The sequence below is a fragment of the Embiotoca jacksoni genome, unplaced genomic scaffold (genome assembly GCF_022577435.1).
Source record: "Embiotoca jacksoni isolate LCO1_2020_lvr unplaced genomic scaffold, fEmbJac1.0.p SCAF_11, whole genome shotgun sequence".
NCBI classification, from domain to species: Eukaryota; Metazoa; Chordata; class Actinopteri; family Embiotocidae; genus Embiotoca; species Embiotoca jacksoni.
In genome coordinates this window covers 15,693,735-15,710,661 of record NW_027185241.1, presented here as the reverse complement: position 1 = coordinate 15,710,661, position 16,927 = coordinate 15,693,735, and the positions used below count along the sequence as shown (strand labels likewise).

Sequence of the window (16,927 nt, the reverse complement as noted above, 5' to 3'; positions counted from 1 at the left end):
GTCATCTCTGGTAAGTGTATGTTTAATGCCAGACCTCATGTTTATAATTAAGCAATATTACACTCACAAGTGACTCAGTCCTGACTGCATCACTAAGGTGCCAATAATGACATCAAAGCACACCCTCAAGTGTAATATTGCGATTATACAGTACAATAAGTTACCATCTAAATAAAATATGTAATCTAAATGTATTCATATGTGGGGTAATTCGCTCTCAAAATATTAAACTTTTTGTTAGTGTGATCTCCATCTCCATGGCAATACATGGGGTGTGACTAACACTAATGTAACGCTAATGTAATGTATGCAGTGTTTACTACTCCAGGAAGTGGTCCGATCCTTAGTAACGACGTAGCAACAGAGACGAGATCTAGTCCGTTTTATTGGCTTCCAGAGATCGATTCTCAAACTGAATGAATACACATAGAAACACTAAACTGCGTAGCTCGCTCAATCTTGTTGTTAGTAAGATATCAGCTGAAAAAAGATGTCGATGGACTGATGTATTTTTAAGATTTTAGCACACTGTCGTGTTAAAAGCAAAACCGGTCAAGTTTGCCGCCGCTAGGATTTTAAGGTGCGTGAGTATCCATGGTGTTATGGTACGGCTGCTCGGAGCGACAAAGGACCAAAACAGAACAGATTTTGCCAACTTGGTCACATTTAATAGGCCTATATCAAGTAAAAACAACTTTATATTGCATATTATATGAAATTCAATTCTAATTATATATTCCCATTGAGGTGGAGTAATATTTTTAGTGATGAGGAGGGTGTGATGTTATGCTGATTTGAGCACGTTTCAAATGTACAGTTGACCAATCAGATCGATGATTCGGAAGTACTTGTTGCATAATGAAGTAAAATGACATGTTATTTGGGGAAAAAAATGTCTGCCAGTGTTTATAGTTTTCTGAAATCTGAAACGTGACGGAAGCAGTGCTGCATTTTGGATAAACAATCTCATGGGAGCTTGGTGAAAACAAACATGATTGTGTTTGAAGTTTCAACTCAGGTCTGAAAAAAATCCTAGAAATTGACTGAGCATATAAGAAAGACAATGAAGTAAGAGGGAAAAAATAGTTTGAGAGTCAAATTATTCAGAAGACATCCATGACAGCAAGTGGTGGGTGTGAAAGTGTATTTTAAATAATGCCAAAAAATGCCAAACGTTGACATGAAATTTCAAGCATCGAAAATAAAATAAAAATCCATTAGGCTGTTGAGAATGCCACCAAAAAAAGGTTTGATAGCATTTCCCTGAGAGACAAACCCTGATGAAGTGCAATCTCAGCATTGGTGGAAATATTGTTCGAAGGAAGATGGGAAAGTTTTGAAAGTAAGGTGGCTGAACTTTGGAGTCACTAGAAAAAATGAGTGTGAAGGCATAACAGGCCAAAAAAAACTCTAGTAAGGTGTCATCAGAGCCATGATGATGGGTTTGTGCTGGGGAATGGATGAGTGTACACAGGTGTAAAACATATGGGGGAGATGGTTGGATACAGGACTATTATTTTCTCGTAGTGGTCGTCACAAAGTGGAAGAAAAAGGATTGTGAAAAAAAGAGTTGTAAGAAATGAGGAGGCAGAGAAGAGAGCGAGTAGAAATGGCCACAGTGACAAAGAAATCACAACAAACATTTGGTCTATGGAGGAGGAAAAGAAGGGAGATGACAGAAATCATAGCAAGGTATGAAAAGGCATTGGAGGTCAAATTTGGTGGTTGACGCAACAAAAGACGTGGGGACGGAGGATATTGAAAATGGAGGAAATTTAAGTTTTTAACGACAATAAAATAAACTAGAAAATCTAAGTGTGCTAGGATTGCTGACAGTTATTGGTTGAAAAAGGGTTTAAATGGTATGTAATAGAGATAAAGAATATGAGCGCTGCAGCTGAAGTTCAAGGAGTTCAAGCAGTTGCAGTTTGCGTAGCATTTTTATGAGTTACTGATGCAAATTTTTATAGCAGGCTTAATAACTCATTGTAATAAGGCTGTCAATTTCTTTTCTAACTTGTACAACAATGGCAGATGTAAAAATGTCCCATTTTGTTGAGGTTTTTCAACTCTGTGCGCTGTGGCTGGCTATAAGGTGACTTATTATAATTCGAAATTCTCCATAGATCCCAAGGTTGTTCATTTTGGCCTTGCAGCTTTGCAGCTGATAGTGACTGAGGACGCTCGTCTCAGCAGGCAGTGGGGATGCTCTCATTCATTAACATGGACGCTGCAATGACATGACGCAACGCAGCAACAGGTGCACACACCATGCAGCCAGTGTGTTCCAGGCCTAAGGCTGTTGAAATCTGTTGAGGTGTCGGTTGATTTTGGAGCACTGAAAAGGTCTGAAGTGTGTGTGTGCTGAAGTGTGTGTGCGCTGGGATATACTCGTCATACACATTGGAAATGTAACCCTCCCAATGGCTGAGCACACGTCTAGGTATATGTAGTGTTAGGAGACATGATATAATTCAAATGAGGGAATAATGGCACATGTTTTTCGGCAATCCCCCTTGGAAGACATCCGTAATGTTGCATGGCGTTGTTCACATAAAAAGTGACAGAAATAAATTTATCAGGAATAAAAAAAGCTCATTTCTCACCTCTGACCAATCAAAGTTAAGAGCTGGGTTCAGAAAGTTAGAGAAACAGTCAAACCCCCATAGCCTAACCCCACCCAAACTCCCCAGCTCGCATCTCAGATGGAGTATAAAGACCTCTGAAATCAATTGAGGTGTCAGCTGAATTTTAAGCATTGGCAGCATTTGAAGAGTGGCTTAGAGCTGGCAGAAGTGAAGGCTGTTAAAATCAATTGTTCCAGTTGATTTTGAAGCACAAACAGGGTTTGAAGTGATTGTGGAAGGAGGTCGGGGTATACTCCATCAGAACGAGCTCTTACTTAGGGTTGTACAAACCCATCGGAGCGTTTGTGGCTGTTCTGAATGGCTACACTCAAAAGCAGTCAAATGCCAGCTGTTATTGGAAGAAGGTGATTGGGGGAGGAGGGGGAGGGGGGGGGGGGCGAGATATTGTTAGGATAAAAGTTACTCTAAATTATGGGGGTTTTTAGCTGACCATTTCTCCTGGACGACATTCATGTTCACATGAACAGCAACAGGAAAGGTTATGTGAAGGATGAAAAAAATTGCTAGAAAGACAAGTTCGATCCCTGATGCCTCTTGCATCTCTGACCAGCTGAGCAATCGTGGCGTGAAGTGGGTGTGAATGGCAGATCACTGGCTTCGGAAAATTCGAGAAATAGTTGGGCACAACCAGGAATGTCTGCTTCAAGGTGGGCCAGTTACTGGCCCCACCAACTGTTTATCGTCTCCTGTATCTCTATGCTGTTCTTATCTCTCTCCACTCTCTTCTCACATCTACTGTTATTTATGTAGCGGGTTTTGTTATAAAGCCAAACACTAAAGCCCTGCTGTTGGCACATTTTGGTTTAAATCCGAATGAACAAGGAGAGTCCTCAAAAAATTGGCAATTGGTATGATTTGCAGCAAAAAGGGGGCGGCCAGATTAAAATGAACAGTAAAAGGCAGTTCAAATGTTAACTGCATATGGCAATTAATCATCAGCTAAAATGTCATGACCGTGAAAGTCCTTGAACTGACCAAGTCCAGACTGTAAAACTATTATTGGAAGCGATCATCAACCAGGAGATATTACCACCACTGTCAAACTGCTCATTCACAGACTTTGTTCACTTCACAAACGCTAAGATACTAACATTCCCATAAGGAGAAGTTATCATCTATAGACATAAACATCTGGGCACCTAGAGAGGATGTTGATGTGGGCACTTCTTTTGACCGTGGAAAAGTCGACAAACCACCGTTGGAGACCAAAATCCGGGGGAAATTAGGGTGGATAAATTAGGTGGCCTTTTAAAAATTGGCCATGGTGAGGTGCTTACAAAGAAATGAATTAGGAATAAAGAACTGCAATTTCACCTCGTTCCCTTTCCGACAGACAAACAATATGGCATGGTGTGCTGCTGCACTGAATGTAGTAACAAGCTGTAAGCAGCAGGGATGGCAATTTAGTGGGACTTAAGGAGGTGTACAAAAAAAAGAAAACACGCATCTTGGAAAACAGAATAAAATAAATGATATGGAATTACAGGAAGCAGGTAAACAGCATGACAAGTGTAGTAAAAGTCTTTGACATTTCATGTTTAAATGTGCAGCTGATTTAGCATTTCAAATGTAAGTATATATATATAAATGTAAGTCCATAACTTGAAACCATTAATCGGCTTTTAAAACACATCTTTTAAGGCTATTTAGTTTTAGTTTTCTGAACTCTTATTAATTGAACAAGATATGGTGCAACTTATCAGCAATGCTTTCAAATTAAAAGAACTAGCTGATTAAAAAAAAAAGCTATTTCATTCTCTCCTGAAACTCAGCCATTCAAGACCTAAATTAAAATCTTCCAGATATTACTGTCTTCCACAAAATACAATGTTTGTATGCCAGTTGATTAAAGCTGTTATGGCGCCAATTCCTTTTCAGATACAATATCTAATTTTCATAAACAGATTATCCCCTGTTGCTGAAATTGCATGAGGAAAGGAGATGGACAAAACCTTATGACGGGACAAAATTTTAATAAATAAATCCAGTATTATGGCAATGGCATAACATACCGTGAGAGGAAAAAAATTATAGAAAAAAAAAAATCTAAAATAAAACTGCAGTTGTTCTTCTTTCTTTTTTAACTGTGCTCTTACCTCAGAATGAACCCTCTGAACGTGGGAGTGCAGGTTTCCTTTCTGAGAGAAGGAAGCAGGGCAGAACATGCAGAGGTGAGGTTTCTCTCCGGTGTGTCTCACCATGTGAGTCTGCAGCACCACCTTCTGGTTGAAAGCCTTACTGCAATGCGTGCACTTGTAGGGTCTTTCACCTAAAGGAAGAGTCAAACAGCAACAGTTAGGCTGCTGGAACCACTGATGAAATTTGATAATTCAAGTTTAGAGAATCTAAGTCAATAATCACAAAATAAAAGGTAAATACTTGGGGCTTGACTAAGATATCCTCACTCCTTATTGTCAACTGTTAAAATCATGTTACTTAAAGAAGCTTTTAAGGCTGGTTACGGACATGTATGCTTGGATCGGTAAATTGTTGTCACTTTAATCCAATTATTATTTTGGAAAATAAATAGTAAGATAATAGTTTGCGCAGACTACTGGATAGTCCCCAAAAAGAAAACGAGGTCATCAGTTTGTTTAAAATCCCAACAGCTGCCCGAACAAATGATTTCAGATATCTGTTTGATTTGGCCCTGCGAGGGAAAGTGTATCTCCTCCCTGATGAAAGGAAACAAAACTCTGCATGAAGAGGGTGTTCAAGGTTTGCCAGGAGGGACTTTGCCCTCTGAGTGGCTGTAACTTAAGAAACACGGCCAAGATTATTCAAGTTAGTGCTAATACTTTTTTGGCAAATTTGACCAATCTTTCCCAGCCGTTTTTTGTTAACCACGCTGAGGCTGCCAAAACAACAAATCCTTGCAAAAGTTTAAACGGACTCAATAAAACATGAATAGAACATTTTAAAGTGTGAGCTGACGACATGAAAACCCTTCAACTTTCAACTCGAAAAACATTTTCACAGGTTTGTATTTTGCTAAAGCGCTGCTGTCTCTATTATTTCAAGAGCCCGACCAATATTGGATTTTTGGAGCCAATGCCAATTTTGAAATTAAAAGAAATTCTGATAGTGATAAAGCTTCCCTGCATATACAGGATATGTAAATACTATTTTTGTAATGATCCCTCAAATGTGGTTTTCAGACATTTGATCCCACAAAGCTTTGTAATAAAGGCATCAATATTTTACTGTTTACTGTCCCCACTGACATAATGCACTGAATTTCTAAATAACCCTCAGCATCTTTTTCTGCATTATGTTCAAAAACAAAAACATTAATGGTAATGCTGTAAATCTTATATTTCAAATATGATTTTTTTTTTTTATCATCTTGTTAAATTTTGTTTTAAACAATTTAATACATTTAAAAAGAAAAACACTGAACTATGACACCTTGGTTGTGTCATCTTTAAAATATCCCATGGATCCACTGAGACTGTTTTAATAGTAATTACCCATTCTAATATTACTGCCATATGCCTCATATCAGTGTCATAATACATAATTTAGTTTTAGTATTATTTCAAGCTAAACAAAGATGACTCGTGTACAATCTCGAACCCATATCGACTCCTCAGCACAACAGAAAGAGAGAATGAGGCATAATGTGTGTGTGTGTGTGTGTGTGTGTGTGTGTGTGTATGTGTGTGTTTCTGTGCGTCATCTCCCAAAGTGACTCTTCACCTCGTCAGCTTAAAGGCTGGTTGAGATAGGAAGCAGAGGAATCAACTCCATCCACCATTAGTCATCCAGCCAGCCGGCCAAAACACATTAGCATGGGGGTGAGGTGTAAACACCATGTGAGCGAGCGCTACTGGCTACACAACCCTCAACCCAGACAGCAGAACAATCGCGGAGCAACACAACATTCGAATTTAAACTGCATATTGAAACACTCTCTCTGTATGAGAGCAGAGCTGAGGTGTACAGTCATTCAGAAATGGAGGGTAAACACAGCAAGTACTCAGGAGTTGGCGGAGTTACGTCAGGGAGACAGTTAATCAGAGCGTGTCCAGCTGAGAAAGAACTAATGTGGGACTTAAGTTACAGCGAGTAATACTGCCAACTTTCAAAAATGTAAACACATAGAGGCTAAATAAAATGGCACTCGTGCATGCAGTGCAACCCACTGTATCCATGGCAACAGTATACTGTGTACTGTGCATTTTTTAAGAGTTTACATCTGTTCACACAAGTGAGATATGTAATATTATTGAATATCCATATTTTCTAATATTGATATCTAGGCTTGAATTAATTACATAGATGGCCTTTATAAAATACTGAGATCAGACAGCATCATAATGCTGATTGACTGACGGAGCATCAGAACTCGTGAACAAAAATCTACATTGAAAAAAGTCCGATCACTATCGAATGAAAGAATTATGATATCATTATGAATAGTGTACTCATTGCATTTCACTCCTATTTCCTACAGTAAATTTTCTGTGCATGAATAATAAAATGTGCATTAGCTGTCTCGGTGCTGGACACGCTCCCTCTTTTCTGTCCTCACTCACCTGTGTGTATTCGTATGTGTCTGACGAGCTGGCTGGGCTTTTTGAAAGCTTTCCCACAGTGATGGCAGCTGTTTGTGAACCCGCTGCGATCTATGTTTTTCTTGTAGTTTCTGGAGCTAGAGGTAAGCGGCCTGTGGAGGAAGTAAACACAAAACATAATTGTGCTACAGGTAAGGACACATTGTATGCGTGTACACAAATATTTTTCAGGAACTTCTTTTCCCTACATGTAATGAAACATTAGCAACAAAAGAAAAATCAAAGTTGTTTTTCCATAGATATAAAACAGCACTTTCGAAAACAGCACTCCGAGTTGTTTTACTGTTTTTTAATTGTCTGTCTTGTGGTTTTAAACTGAGGTGAAAGAACGACTGTTGGGACTTCAACTAGATATACTTTACATAATAATCTGTTTCTAAAAGTGGAGTTCTGAGTTGATGAAGCATCAAATGCACATGAGACATCCTTATAAATCTGTTGGAGCAATCCTTTTTTCTATTTCTTTTGCCTCGGTTATGTTTGACTTGCAGGACTAACAGGCTACAGAGAGTTTGCACACTGAAGAGTTGGCTGTGTCGAGGATTACTGGAGCCTTTACAAGCTTAACACCAGTGGAAAATTGCCTGAGAATGGGTAAGAACGTATACAACTTTTGTTTCCTTTAACCCCGTGACAGACTGGGCATGTCCACTTATGGTTATTAATGCTTTTGAAAAAGCACTTACTACTGGAACACATTGGAGGCTCATCCCAGCTAGTAAATTATTATTATTAGTCCACATTAAAAAAAGGACAGAAAAAACTATTAGAGTGAGAGTGGATTGTGCTGCATTTTTAAGGGCTGTCATTTGGTAAAATTTGCAATTAAATTGTTTCACTCTAAAGAGCTGCTAACCCACCTTTTATTTGAAGATTTTTAGTGTCTCTTGATAGTCTACCTGCAGGTTCAGGTAACCCTCCGTCTCCCTGACAACAACCCTACATCTGTCTAAACTAATTTGCATTAAAAACTTGCAAATAAAATATCAGATATTTATGGACAACTACATTGACAAGTAGCATTACATAGCAGTAGCCTTTAGAGTATAAAATGCCTTGAAGAAGGTGCTCGCAGTTCCTATAAATAACTGCTGGATTCAGGCTCCTCTCTTAACTCTGAGCTGTTTTTCTCTTCACTTGGTCAAATGCAAAGAATCAGCATCTGCGCCCCTGCCTGACCTCATTTTGATGTGGCTCTTCATGTGCTCCTTTATTTGTGCAGACGTCTTGAACTCCTTGTCGCAGGTCTTGCAGGTGTACACCCGGATGCCGGACAGCTCCTTGCGGTGCTCCTCCAAGTGCAGAGTGAGCTGGCTCTGCAGGACGAACTCATCTCCGCACTCAGCACAGATCAGATTCTGCAGGGATGAAATGAAATGAGTCCAAACAGAGAAAGTACATCCTTTTTTTAACATGCAATGAAAGCAAATCACAATGGTCGTACGCGTGATCGATAATTCGACTTACCTCCTCTTTCTCATGCAGCATGACATGTGATTTGAGGCTGGCGATGCGGGAGAACCGTTTATTGCAAACGGGGCAGGTGAAGTCCGAGGTGTTGTGTGTGGACTTGTGTAGTGTGAGGTTGAACTCCACGTTGAACGTCTGTGGGCAATGGTCGCACCGATGAGGCTGCAGGGGAGAGAAAAGACTCTCGTAAATGAAAATCAGAAATGAAATTACATTTAAGTTACCTTTAATAAATGGGGTGAGGTACAGACATCATAAAAGGTTCCCCAATCAATCTCACCTCTATTAAGTACAGGTCTGATTTGAAATGTGACTCCCAACCTCTTTGATGCTGGGTTTAAAACGTTTCTTACATAAAACATCTATTGCAAAGGCAGCCTTTGAGCAAATAAGAGCAGAATATTAAATAACATTCAATATTTTTTCATTTTTACAGCTGAGAAATTTCAAAATCAAACAAAAATTGGAATAAAACAACAAGTTCTACTGAAGTTGATAATTCTGGATTAATGCGAAGACGGGGAATCTGTTAGGCAAACTCATCCGTAGGCTGTATAACGTTCTTCTATGATTGGACCCAAATAAAAGAAAGATGGCAGACGGAAGTGCCTATATAGATACTTAGTAGATGAAGAATGAAGTATGTTCAGAGACATGCCCTCTAATACAGTGAGAGAATTTAAGAGGAAGACCACATCCTGGTACTTTAGGACACCACATATGCACTCTGATCATGCCCACAATTGAAGAAATTGCTGTAATGTGATAATGCATATTGACATCCTACAAGATTCAAGATTCTCCCTGTTGGGAATGAAATCTGGAGGTCAAAGTCAAAACTATTTACTCCAAATTCTGTTTACAGCAGCAGTGAAATGTATAACACCCCCCACCGCCTAGAAATTATGGCTCCAAAAAGAAGAAACAGAGAGGAAAACAAACGTGATGCACAAGTACTGAACATTAACAGGCAACATATAATCATATTTTTCCCATGAGGCAAAGGTGGCCCCAAAACTATGTTCCATCCCAAAGAGAGGAGCCAGCTGACTCAATTTCAGAAGGCTTTCTGAAACCTGTGAAGGCTGAGAGCGACACTGACACCGTGAGTCTCAGTCGGGGTGACAGTCCCCCCGAGGCTGCCGCTCTTCAGCCTGGAGAGAACGAAAGTGAGGACAGTGGCCTTGAAACTGAAATGGCCGACGACGACAAGTGCAGCTGCAAATGAAGTCAGATGGGGTCCTGTCATTGTGTTTGTCCACCATGAAGATGCTCGAGAGAGGACAGAGCTTTCTCTCTGATATTCTTGTTGATATCATGGAGAGGGACTCGATTATTTAACTTGTCTGCAATTATTTCTGTAATGTGTGTGTGTGTGTGTGTGTGTGTGTGTGTGTGTGTGTGTGTGTGTGTGCGTGTGTGTGTGTGTGTGCGTGTGTGAAAATGAAAGAAGGAGTAAGAGAGAGAGCTTGGAAGCGGGCAAAAAGGGAAGCTGGGAAAGATGTGAGTATTGCTAATGCTAAAAAAAATGTGATAAATAGAGAACTTTAACATTAAAGAGTAACGATAACAACGACATGCCCGACAAAAAACAACAACACCCGCTGCTCCTCGGAGGAAAAAGATCCCACACAAATCAATCTGAGCACATGACATCTCAACACATGATCATAAACTACAGATACGCACTAAAAATGAAAAGAGTTAACGGCACTCTGAGTCACGGTGTGACTCGGAGGGAGGCAGCTCTGACGGTTCATGTTTTTCACATACTGCAATATGTATTTTAGGATTTTCCCAAGTTGGAGCACAAACTATTGGAAGAGGGAACTGAATTTCATACAAATAGCAACTGAAAACAATGCACTATTATTGCGAAGTGAAGACTGCAGCAGACTGCAGTTGTTCAACAATATTTCCTGTGCTCCTTTAGACTGTTACTGGTGCACCAGCGGCAGCGGCCCCAGGCAGGAGTTGAAGGGGAGGATACGAAATTCTAGTCCTTCCTACTATACTGTCTGCAAAACCACAACACTTAAAAAAAACACAAAAAAAACGGTGTTTTCTTTTTCCCCAGAATGACTCAAAGCAAATACACTATTGTGCCTGAAGCAGCCGTTCACACACTGCATTCATGATATCAATAAGTTCAAACATCTTAAGAACGTGCAAAAATCTCCCACAGTGATTTTCCATTCATCCAGGAGTCACACTGTGCCACTGTGGCTCTACAACAACAACTTCTGCAACCGCTATTCAAAGTTCAGTAGCAGGGAGCATGCTGCACTTTTTTCTTCACTGCTTTCCAGACATGCACCAGACATACATAGTGCAGCATCAGGTGCTGTTTAGCAGCAGTTCATTCAGACCAGCTCGGCAGTGAGCCGATTCTCAATATGAAGAAACATCAGAGAGCACACAAAAATGCAGCAACACATAAACTGTGTGGCTTTGATGTAGGACTGAGGGTCAATAAATAACCCCACATGTGTCCTATCAAGTACAGAGCGTGTCCACCATGCTGCTGCTAACAGCACATGCAACAGCTTTGGAAGCAGCTCGCCTCAAATACTGTGATTGGCACACTAAGTTGAGATCTGTGCTGATTGTGTGTTGAGGCAGCTGGGAATTGGAAAACTTCCCATTTGGGAATGTCCCACTTCCGAGTTGATTGTTCTCATGAGGACAACAAACAGGCAACAGGGCCGCCGCCCCCTCCCCCCCCCCCCCGGGACATGTGATCTATTTCTGCTGTCAGAATACAGAAAAGAGGGACAGACAAGCTCGGCGTCATGTTTTAATGCAGCTACTGCCATTAGCAAAGTAGGTAACCAAGTCTGACTATCCCACCTTACCTTCGGAGCAAAAGTCTTTCACCAAACAATGTCAAGTCACGTCAAACCTACTTCTCTTTAGAGTTCCAACAATTCTGGACATATATTAGCGGGGCTCTGCTTCTCTTGGTTCCCAAAAATCTCCCACTTTCTCAGACAGATATTCCTATTTTAACAGGCGCTCAGGTGAGGTGTATTCTCCCTCTCTGAGGTAGGAACTCTCCCACTTCCCAGTTGCTCATGAATGCACCACGAGTTAAGCAAATGCATTTCCTGAATTTTACTTTTCAAACTGGGGTGGAGTTCCCCTCTTACATGCTTCACATAAGGGGGTTTATAGATTGAGGGGTGCACTATTTGTGAGGTTAACTACAGATCTTACTCGTCCTACTTTTACCTTGAATTGCATTCCGTCGCTCTTCTCCAACTAAAGTTCCCTAACTATCTGCATTGCTGTAATTTGTTGTCTCTTTCTCCTTCGTTAGAGGTCATCTCTTTGAGCTGCATCAATGTCCTTCGTATTTATGAAATGAGTCGCTTACTGTTACTTATGTCTGTGGACTCATCCAGCAGGAAGGAAAACACGGGACTTTTTTTGGACAGCGTTGTCAATATCTTCCACGAGAGTACTTGCAATAGCTTGGTGCATTTCTGACAGACCTTTCTCATTAAGGTAGCATCCATAACTTGATGTGTCTGTGTTCAGTGTTTTAAAGGACGGGCACTCCACATATGTCATGAATTTAACCAGATGACCAAATTTAGAAATTGCCATTTTGTTTTCTGCTATAAAGTAGGTGGTCTTGAGAAGCCCCTTTGTTCCCTCCTCACACGGCAACTGAGCAACTTCGATGGCATTAGCCACCACGTTCTTTGCTGAACCTGCCTCGCGTTTCCTTTTCGAGGCTGCTGTATGAGAAACGCCATCTGAGTGGTGACTTGAAGTGACGAGCGCAGCACCGATCACTTTACAATTTGAGCGGCTCATTTCACCGTCGTTAAGTTCGAGCCACGGATATATTTTAAACCACTTAGTGACCTGACAGTTACCTGTCAGAGAGTCCGGAGGATTAACATTAACATCACTGGCGTTGCTGCTTGCGCTAACGCTAATTTTTTGGGGGTTCCGGATTTTTTTTCTGAGCAGGTTCCACGTCAGGTGGTTTAGCGTTACGTTTTATTCAGCGGTCCATGTAGATACAGCGTTCGGGGCAGTCGCCCCCCGTTCTGCACTTTTAATTAACTGAACCTAATGTGACATCGCTGCAGATGTGTGTGGCAATTTCCTGCATTATAAATGCTGGATTTGCAGATATCTATGAGCTATACCCGCAATCCCGCAGTGAAATTCAGGCCCTGAAATAGACAAATGGCTCCAGACCGACAGCAGCTTTAAACTTCCACGTTGTGAGAAATCATCTGAGCAGAAAAATCCAGGACATCTCCAGCTTTAATGTTAAGCTACCGGCTTGTCCCAACTCCAACCTGTAGCTGGGACATTGTTCTATTATTATGAAACATTACAAAAAAAGAACACAACAACATAACTGCATCGCCTGCAGCATCATCTCATTTAAACCCAATGATTCTGAGTTTCAGGTGATTATAACACTGATGGAAGGATTCGGACTAAAGATTCTCCGAGTTGACTGATCGTCAGTAATTCAAGCCATTAGTCGACTAAGTGCTGCATGTTTGTCAAATATTTTTGGGGCATCCGAAAATTGTTTTAGTTCCACGGCTGACAAAGAATGTAATAAGCAACATTGCTAACACTGTGTTACATCACAGAAAAATACTAAACAGGAATAATGAGCTTTTGAAATGTAACTTTTCTAACCATGCACACACAAAGTGAACTTCCTGTTGACGACAAGGCCAACGACAAAAGCGGTGATGATTCTGAATGTGTTGCAGCAACCAGCAAAGACACTGAACATTTAGGAAATATATTTCAACATATTGTGCTTTAGCCTGTCTGTGTCTAAATGGCTAACAGATTAGTGACAGCCAGGGCATAAGGGGACAGGCAACATCCGGTGTGTTTGTGCTTGGAAACTAGCCTTTACTACTCAGACCAACTCTGCAGGGTTGAGGAGAAACAGAAACACCGAAGGAATGTTGCATGAATTCAAGCCGGGTTTTTTTTTTTTTTTTTTCCTTTTCTGGGACAGCGAACACATCTGGAAAGCTGTTGCACTGAAACTTGGTCTTATCTGGACACTTGATGGCCGATTCCAGAACCTTAACCACCGCTTTCAACATGGCCTTCATAGTGGCTGCCGTTACATGCTGTTAATGTCACTTCTCACACACACAGTCACCCCCAGGTTGAACAAGACCATGTTCGTAAAGGGGAAGGCTTTAAAGTCTTTATAACATCTCCAACAAGGTGCAGTTTAAGAGTTTGGTTTTCTTTCTGTGACTAAACATCTATAAAAAACACATAGAGGATTTTATTTCTAGAAAACATTATGATGAATATGACATTCAATTTCAGCAATAGATCCCTCGGAAACCTACATACTGGTCGTTTAACATCAATTACTCCCACCTTAACTTTAATAGAGGATGGTGGAAAGGCTAGTTCGGAGTTTGGGGAATAACCTACAACATAATTCAGAAAAATACACGTTTTCTTTTTAGTCTGCTGCATTAATCATCCACTGTCTACCACAAGAAATGAGACACACTTTTATTGACCTCGTAGTCCAGTTAGTCAATGTTAACCCTGCTTGTAATAGTCAATTAAAATGTGTTTCATTTTAATCACCATGTGTAATTAAGTTATAAGCATTTTCATTTTCATTGCTGATTATAGCAAACAGCATGCTTTATGAGAGAAGTGCTTATTGAGTTTCGTGCATTAATTAACTACTCTTTCTGTTTCAAATTACAATATTACAGGCTATGATGTGGCTTAGGTGCTATTATTAGCATGATTTCACAATGTGTTTATTAATGTAATGTCAGAGTGGTCAACTCTTCTCTCTCCAGATGCTCTTTTGACACATGTTAATACCACCTCTGTAAATCGAGGGCCACCTGCAAACACTTTGTCCATGCACACAATGCCCGGTGGTTGAATAGACTGTAATTCAAGGCGCACCAGCCGAAACCTTGCTTCTGGCAGCAAACTGGTCACATTGCTCAACTGCTTCAGTGGAGCTTTTTAGTAGCCAGTAATAACACTGTGACTGTCCTGGGCAGCTTTCAGTGACTGACAGATGCAGTTAAAATGTCCAGATTTGAGATATTGTAAGAATACACATGCTGGTGAAAGACAAACATGTCGATCTGCTGACTACAGACACTTCAGCGCTGTACTCACCTTATCATTGATCTCATGCTCACGGAGATGCTTCTGCAGCTGGCTCTCAGTGGTAAAGATCTGTGAACATATTGTGCACTTCTTATCCTTGAGCTCGCCATCACTGAAACCTTCCGCTTTGGATTCACTGTGATCCGCATCTGATGAGAAGCACAAGAGGTGACAGTATCTTAATGTGGTTCAAGGGGCTTTCTTCTGCGAAGTAGCATCTTCTACCAGTCTCTTCAATAACATAGGTGCTGTGTTCACTGAATTGATGTGGATTGGAAAAAAAAAAAAAAAAAGTCTAAAACCAAAGAGTGTATTTATTTACAACACATCAAATGACCATCTTCTCTCCAGAATATCAAAGCAGCAGCAGATGATGACGACGATGTGGAAGCAGACCAAGGACACTCACACTACGTATGGCCATCAATATGAATTCATGTTTACAACAGATCGGTCTGTGATCGTCAGCAACAAAAGTGAAGACTACTTATATGATGGAGGTCTGCAAGGAATATAAAGATGTGAAAACATCAAATTATTAATAAGATTGTTCGGTTTTACTCTTTTTATATATATATATATAGCTTATTTACAGGAGACAGCTGTGTACAAAAAAAAATGCATTTACACTCTTGTGTTAAGAGATGAAAATGAAATCTCATGTATATGACATGGTGTGTGTGTGTGTGTGTGAAGCTCGGGGTGTTATTGATAACTTGATATCGTATTCAACAGTTTGGGAGCACCCACGCCCATCTCGGCTGTCACACTGACTCACATGCAGGACAGTATGTGCTGGATTTTTATTTTTTTATTGTTTTTAGGACATTTGTCCAAATGTATTTCATTCATTTATTTATTTTTGTTTTACGTTATGTGGGCTCCTGTTGATTTTTTTTGTGTTATCATCAGGAAACGTACCATTCGTGTTGGACGGCTTAACGTGTCACAACTGTGCTGCGACGACAACATCTGAAATGCACAATGAACGCATCCCGACAACACACGTCCGCACGCTTTCTGCAGGTCGTTTTATCAGCTCGTCGAGCAGCCCGACGGCCTCTCGCTCGCAGCGCTTCACGTCAAAACAACAGCAGCCCGCATTTTTTTTTTTTTTTTTTTTTTTTAGCGTGTTAGCCGCGAGGCTAGCGGTAGCCAAAGCGAGCTAGTTAGCAACAAGAAGCTAACGAGGAATTACCAAACAAAACAAGAGATTATTGTGCAAAAACGCGTTTCGTTCAACGAGCCCTCTGCGCGGCGTCGGCCGCTCCTCTCCTCACAGACACCGATTTAGACTGGAAGCCAATAAGAAGAGCCACCGAAATGTTATTAATATCATTCCGCCTCAATCACTCCTTCGCCGTACAAAGCAAAGCCCACCCGCAGCACCATATCCGGGGACTATATACACCACATTGAAGTGTTATTATACGAGCTGCGGAGATGTTTGACGAAACAACACCGGGTTATTTGGATAGCCCGCAATCTGTATTTTTTTATTCCCTACGTTTTGGTACTTGTTACCTGTTTCGTCGTTGCTTTTAACTCTCAGTTTGCGAGGCCGGCCCCGCGGCATAGTTCCCGTACTGAGGGCGGGTGTGCTGTGAGCGACTCGCGTTTCAAAATGGCGACTCGGTCATCTGGAGAGAGACAGGCGGCGGCGGCGCGGTGAAGACGCGCCGCGGCGCGGACAAGGGAGACATCTACCGTCCGGGTCCCGGAGCTTCAGGCCGCGCACGGAAAAACGAAACGGGAACCGCGCGCTTCCGCCGGTACGAAGCCGCGATGAAGCGATTAATACGTAATTCATATTTATTTACGGTGTTGTCGTCAGACGCTGTTTGCGGCAGTCGAGCCCGCCACTGAGCTCAAACGGGACCGTGCGGCGGTGAATGTCCCCTCTAGTAGGGTGATGGTAGTAAAGTAAGACATTAAAGTGAAGATAAAAAAAAAAAAAAGAAAAGAAAAAGTTTTAAGCTTACACATAATTAGCGATCCCCCAAAAGCAGCGAGAAGGGAAATGTGCAAAATTTAAAAAAAAAAAAAAAAAAAAAAAAAAAAAACACAAGTATACAT

At 41.0% G+C, this 16,927-nt stretch overlaps 1 protein-coding gene across 1 annotated transcript in view; it reads right to left on the bottom strand.

The window, feature by feature from the left end:
- Positions 1-16,577, bottom strand: part of LOC138194533 (zinc finger protein 236-like) — a 60,110-nt gene extending 43,533 nt beyond the window's left edge. The window contains exons 1-6 of the mRNA XM_069143339.1: positions 16,376-16,577; positions 14,861-15,000; positions 8,693-8,857; positions 8,405-8,583; positions 7,187-7,317; positions 4,745-4,917 (exon numbers count right to left, since the gene is read on the bottom strand). Coding sequence (XP_068999440.1) covers positions 4,745-4,917; positions 7,187-7,317; positions 8,405-8,583; positions 8,693-8,857; positions 14,861-15,000; positions 16,376-16,427 — 840 coding nt within the window. The 5' untranslated portion in view covers positions 16,428-16,577. The remainder of the gene's footprint in view (positions 1-4,744; positions 4,918-7,186; positions 7,318-8,404; positions 8,584-8,692; positions 8,858-14,860; positions 15,001-16,375) is intronic.
- Positions 16,578-16,927: the final 350 nt, after the last annotated feature.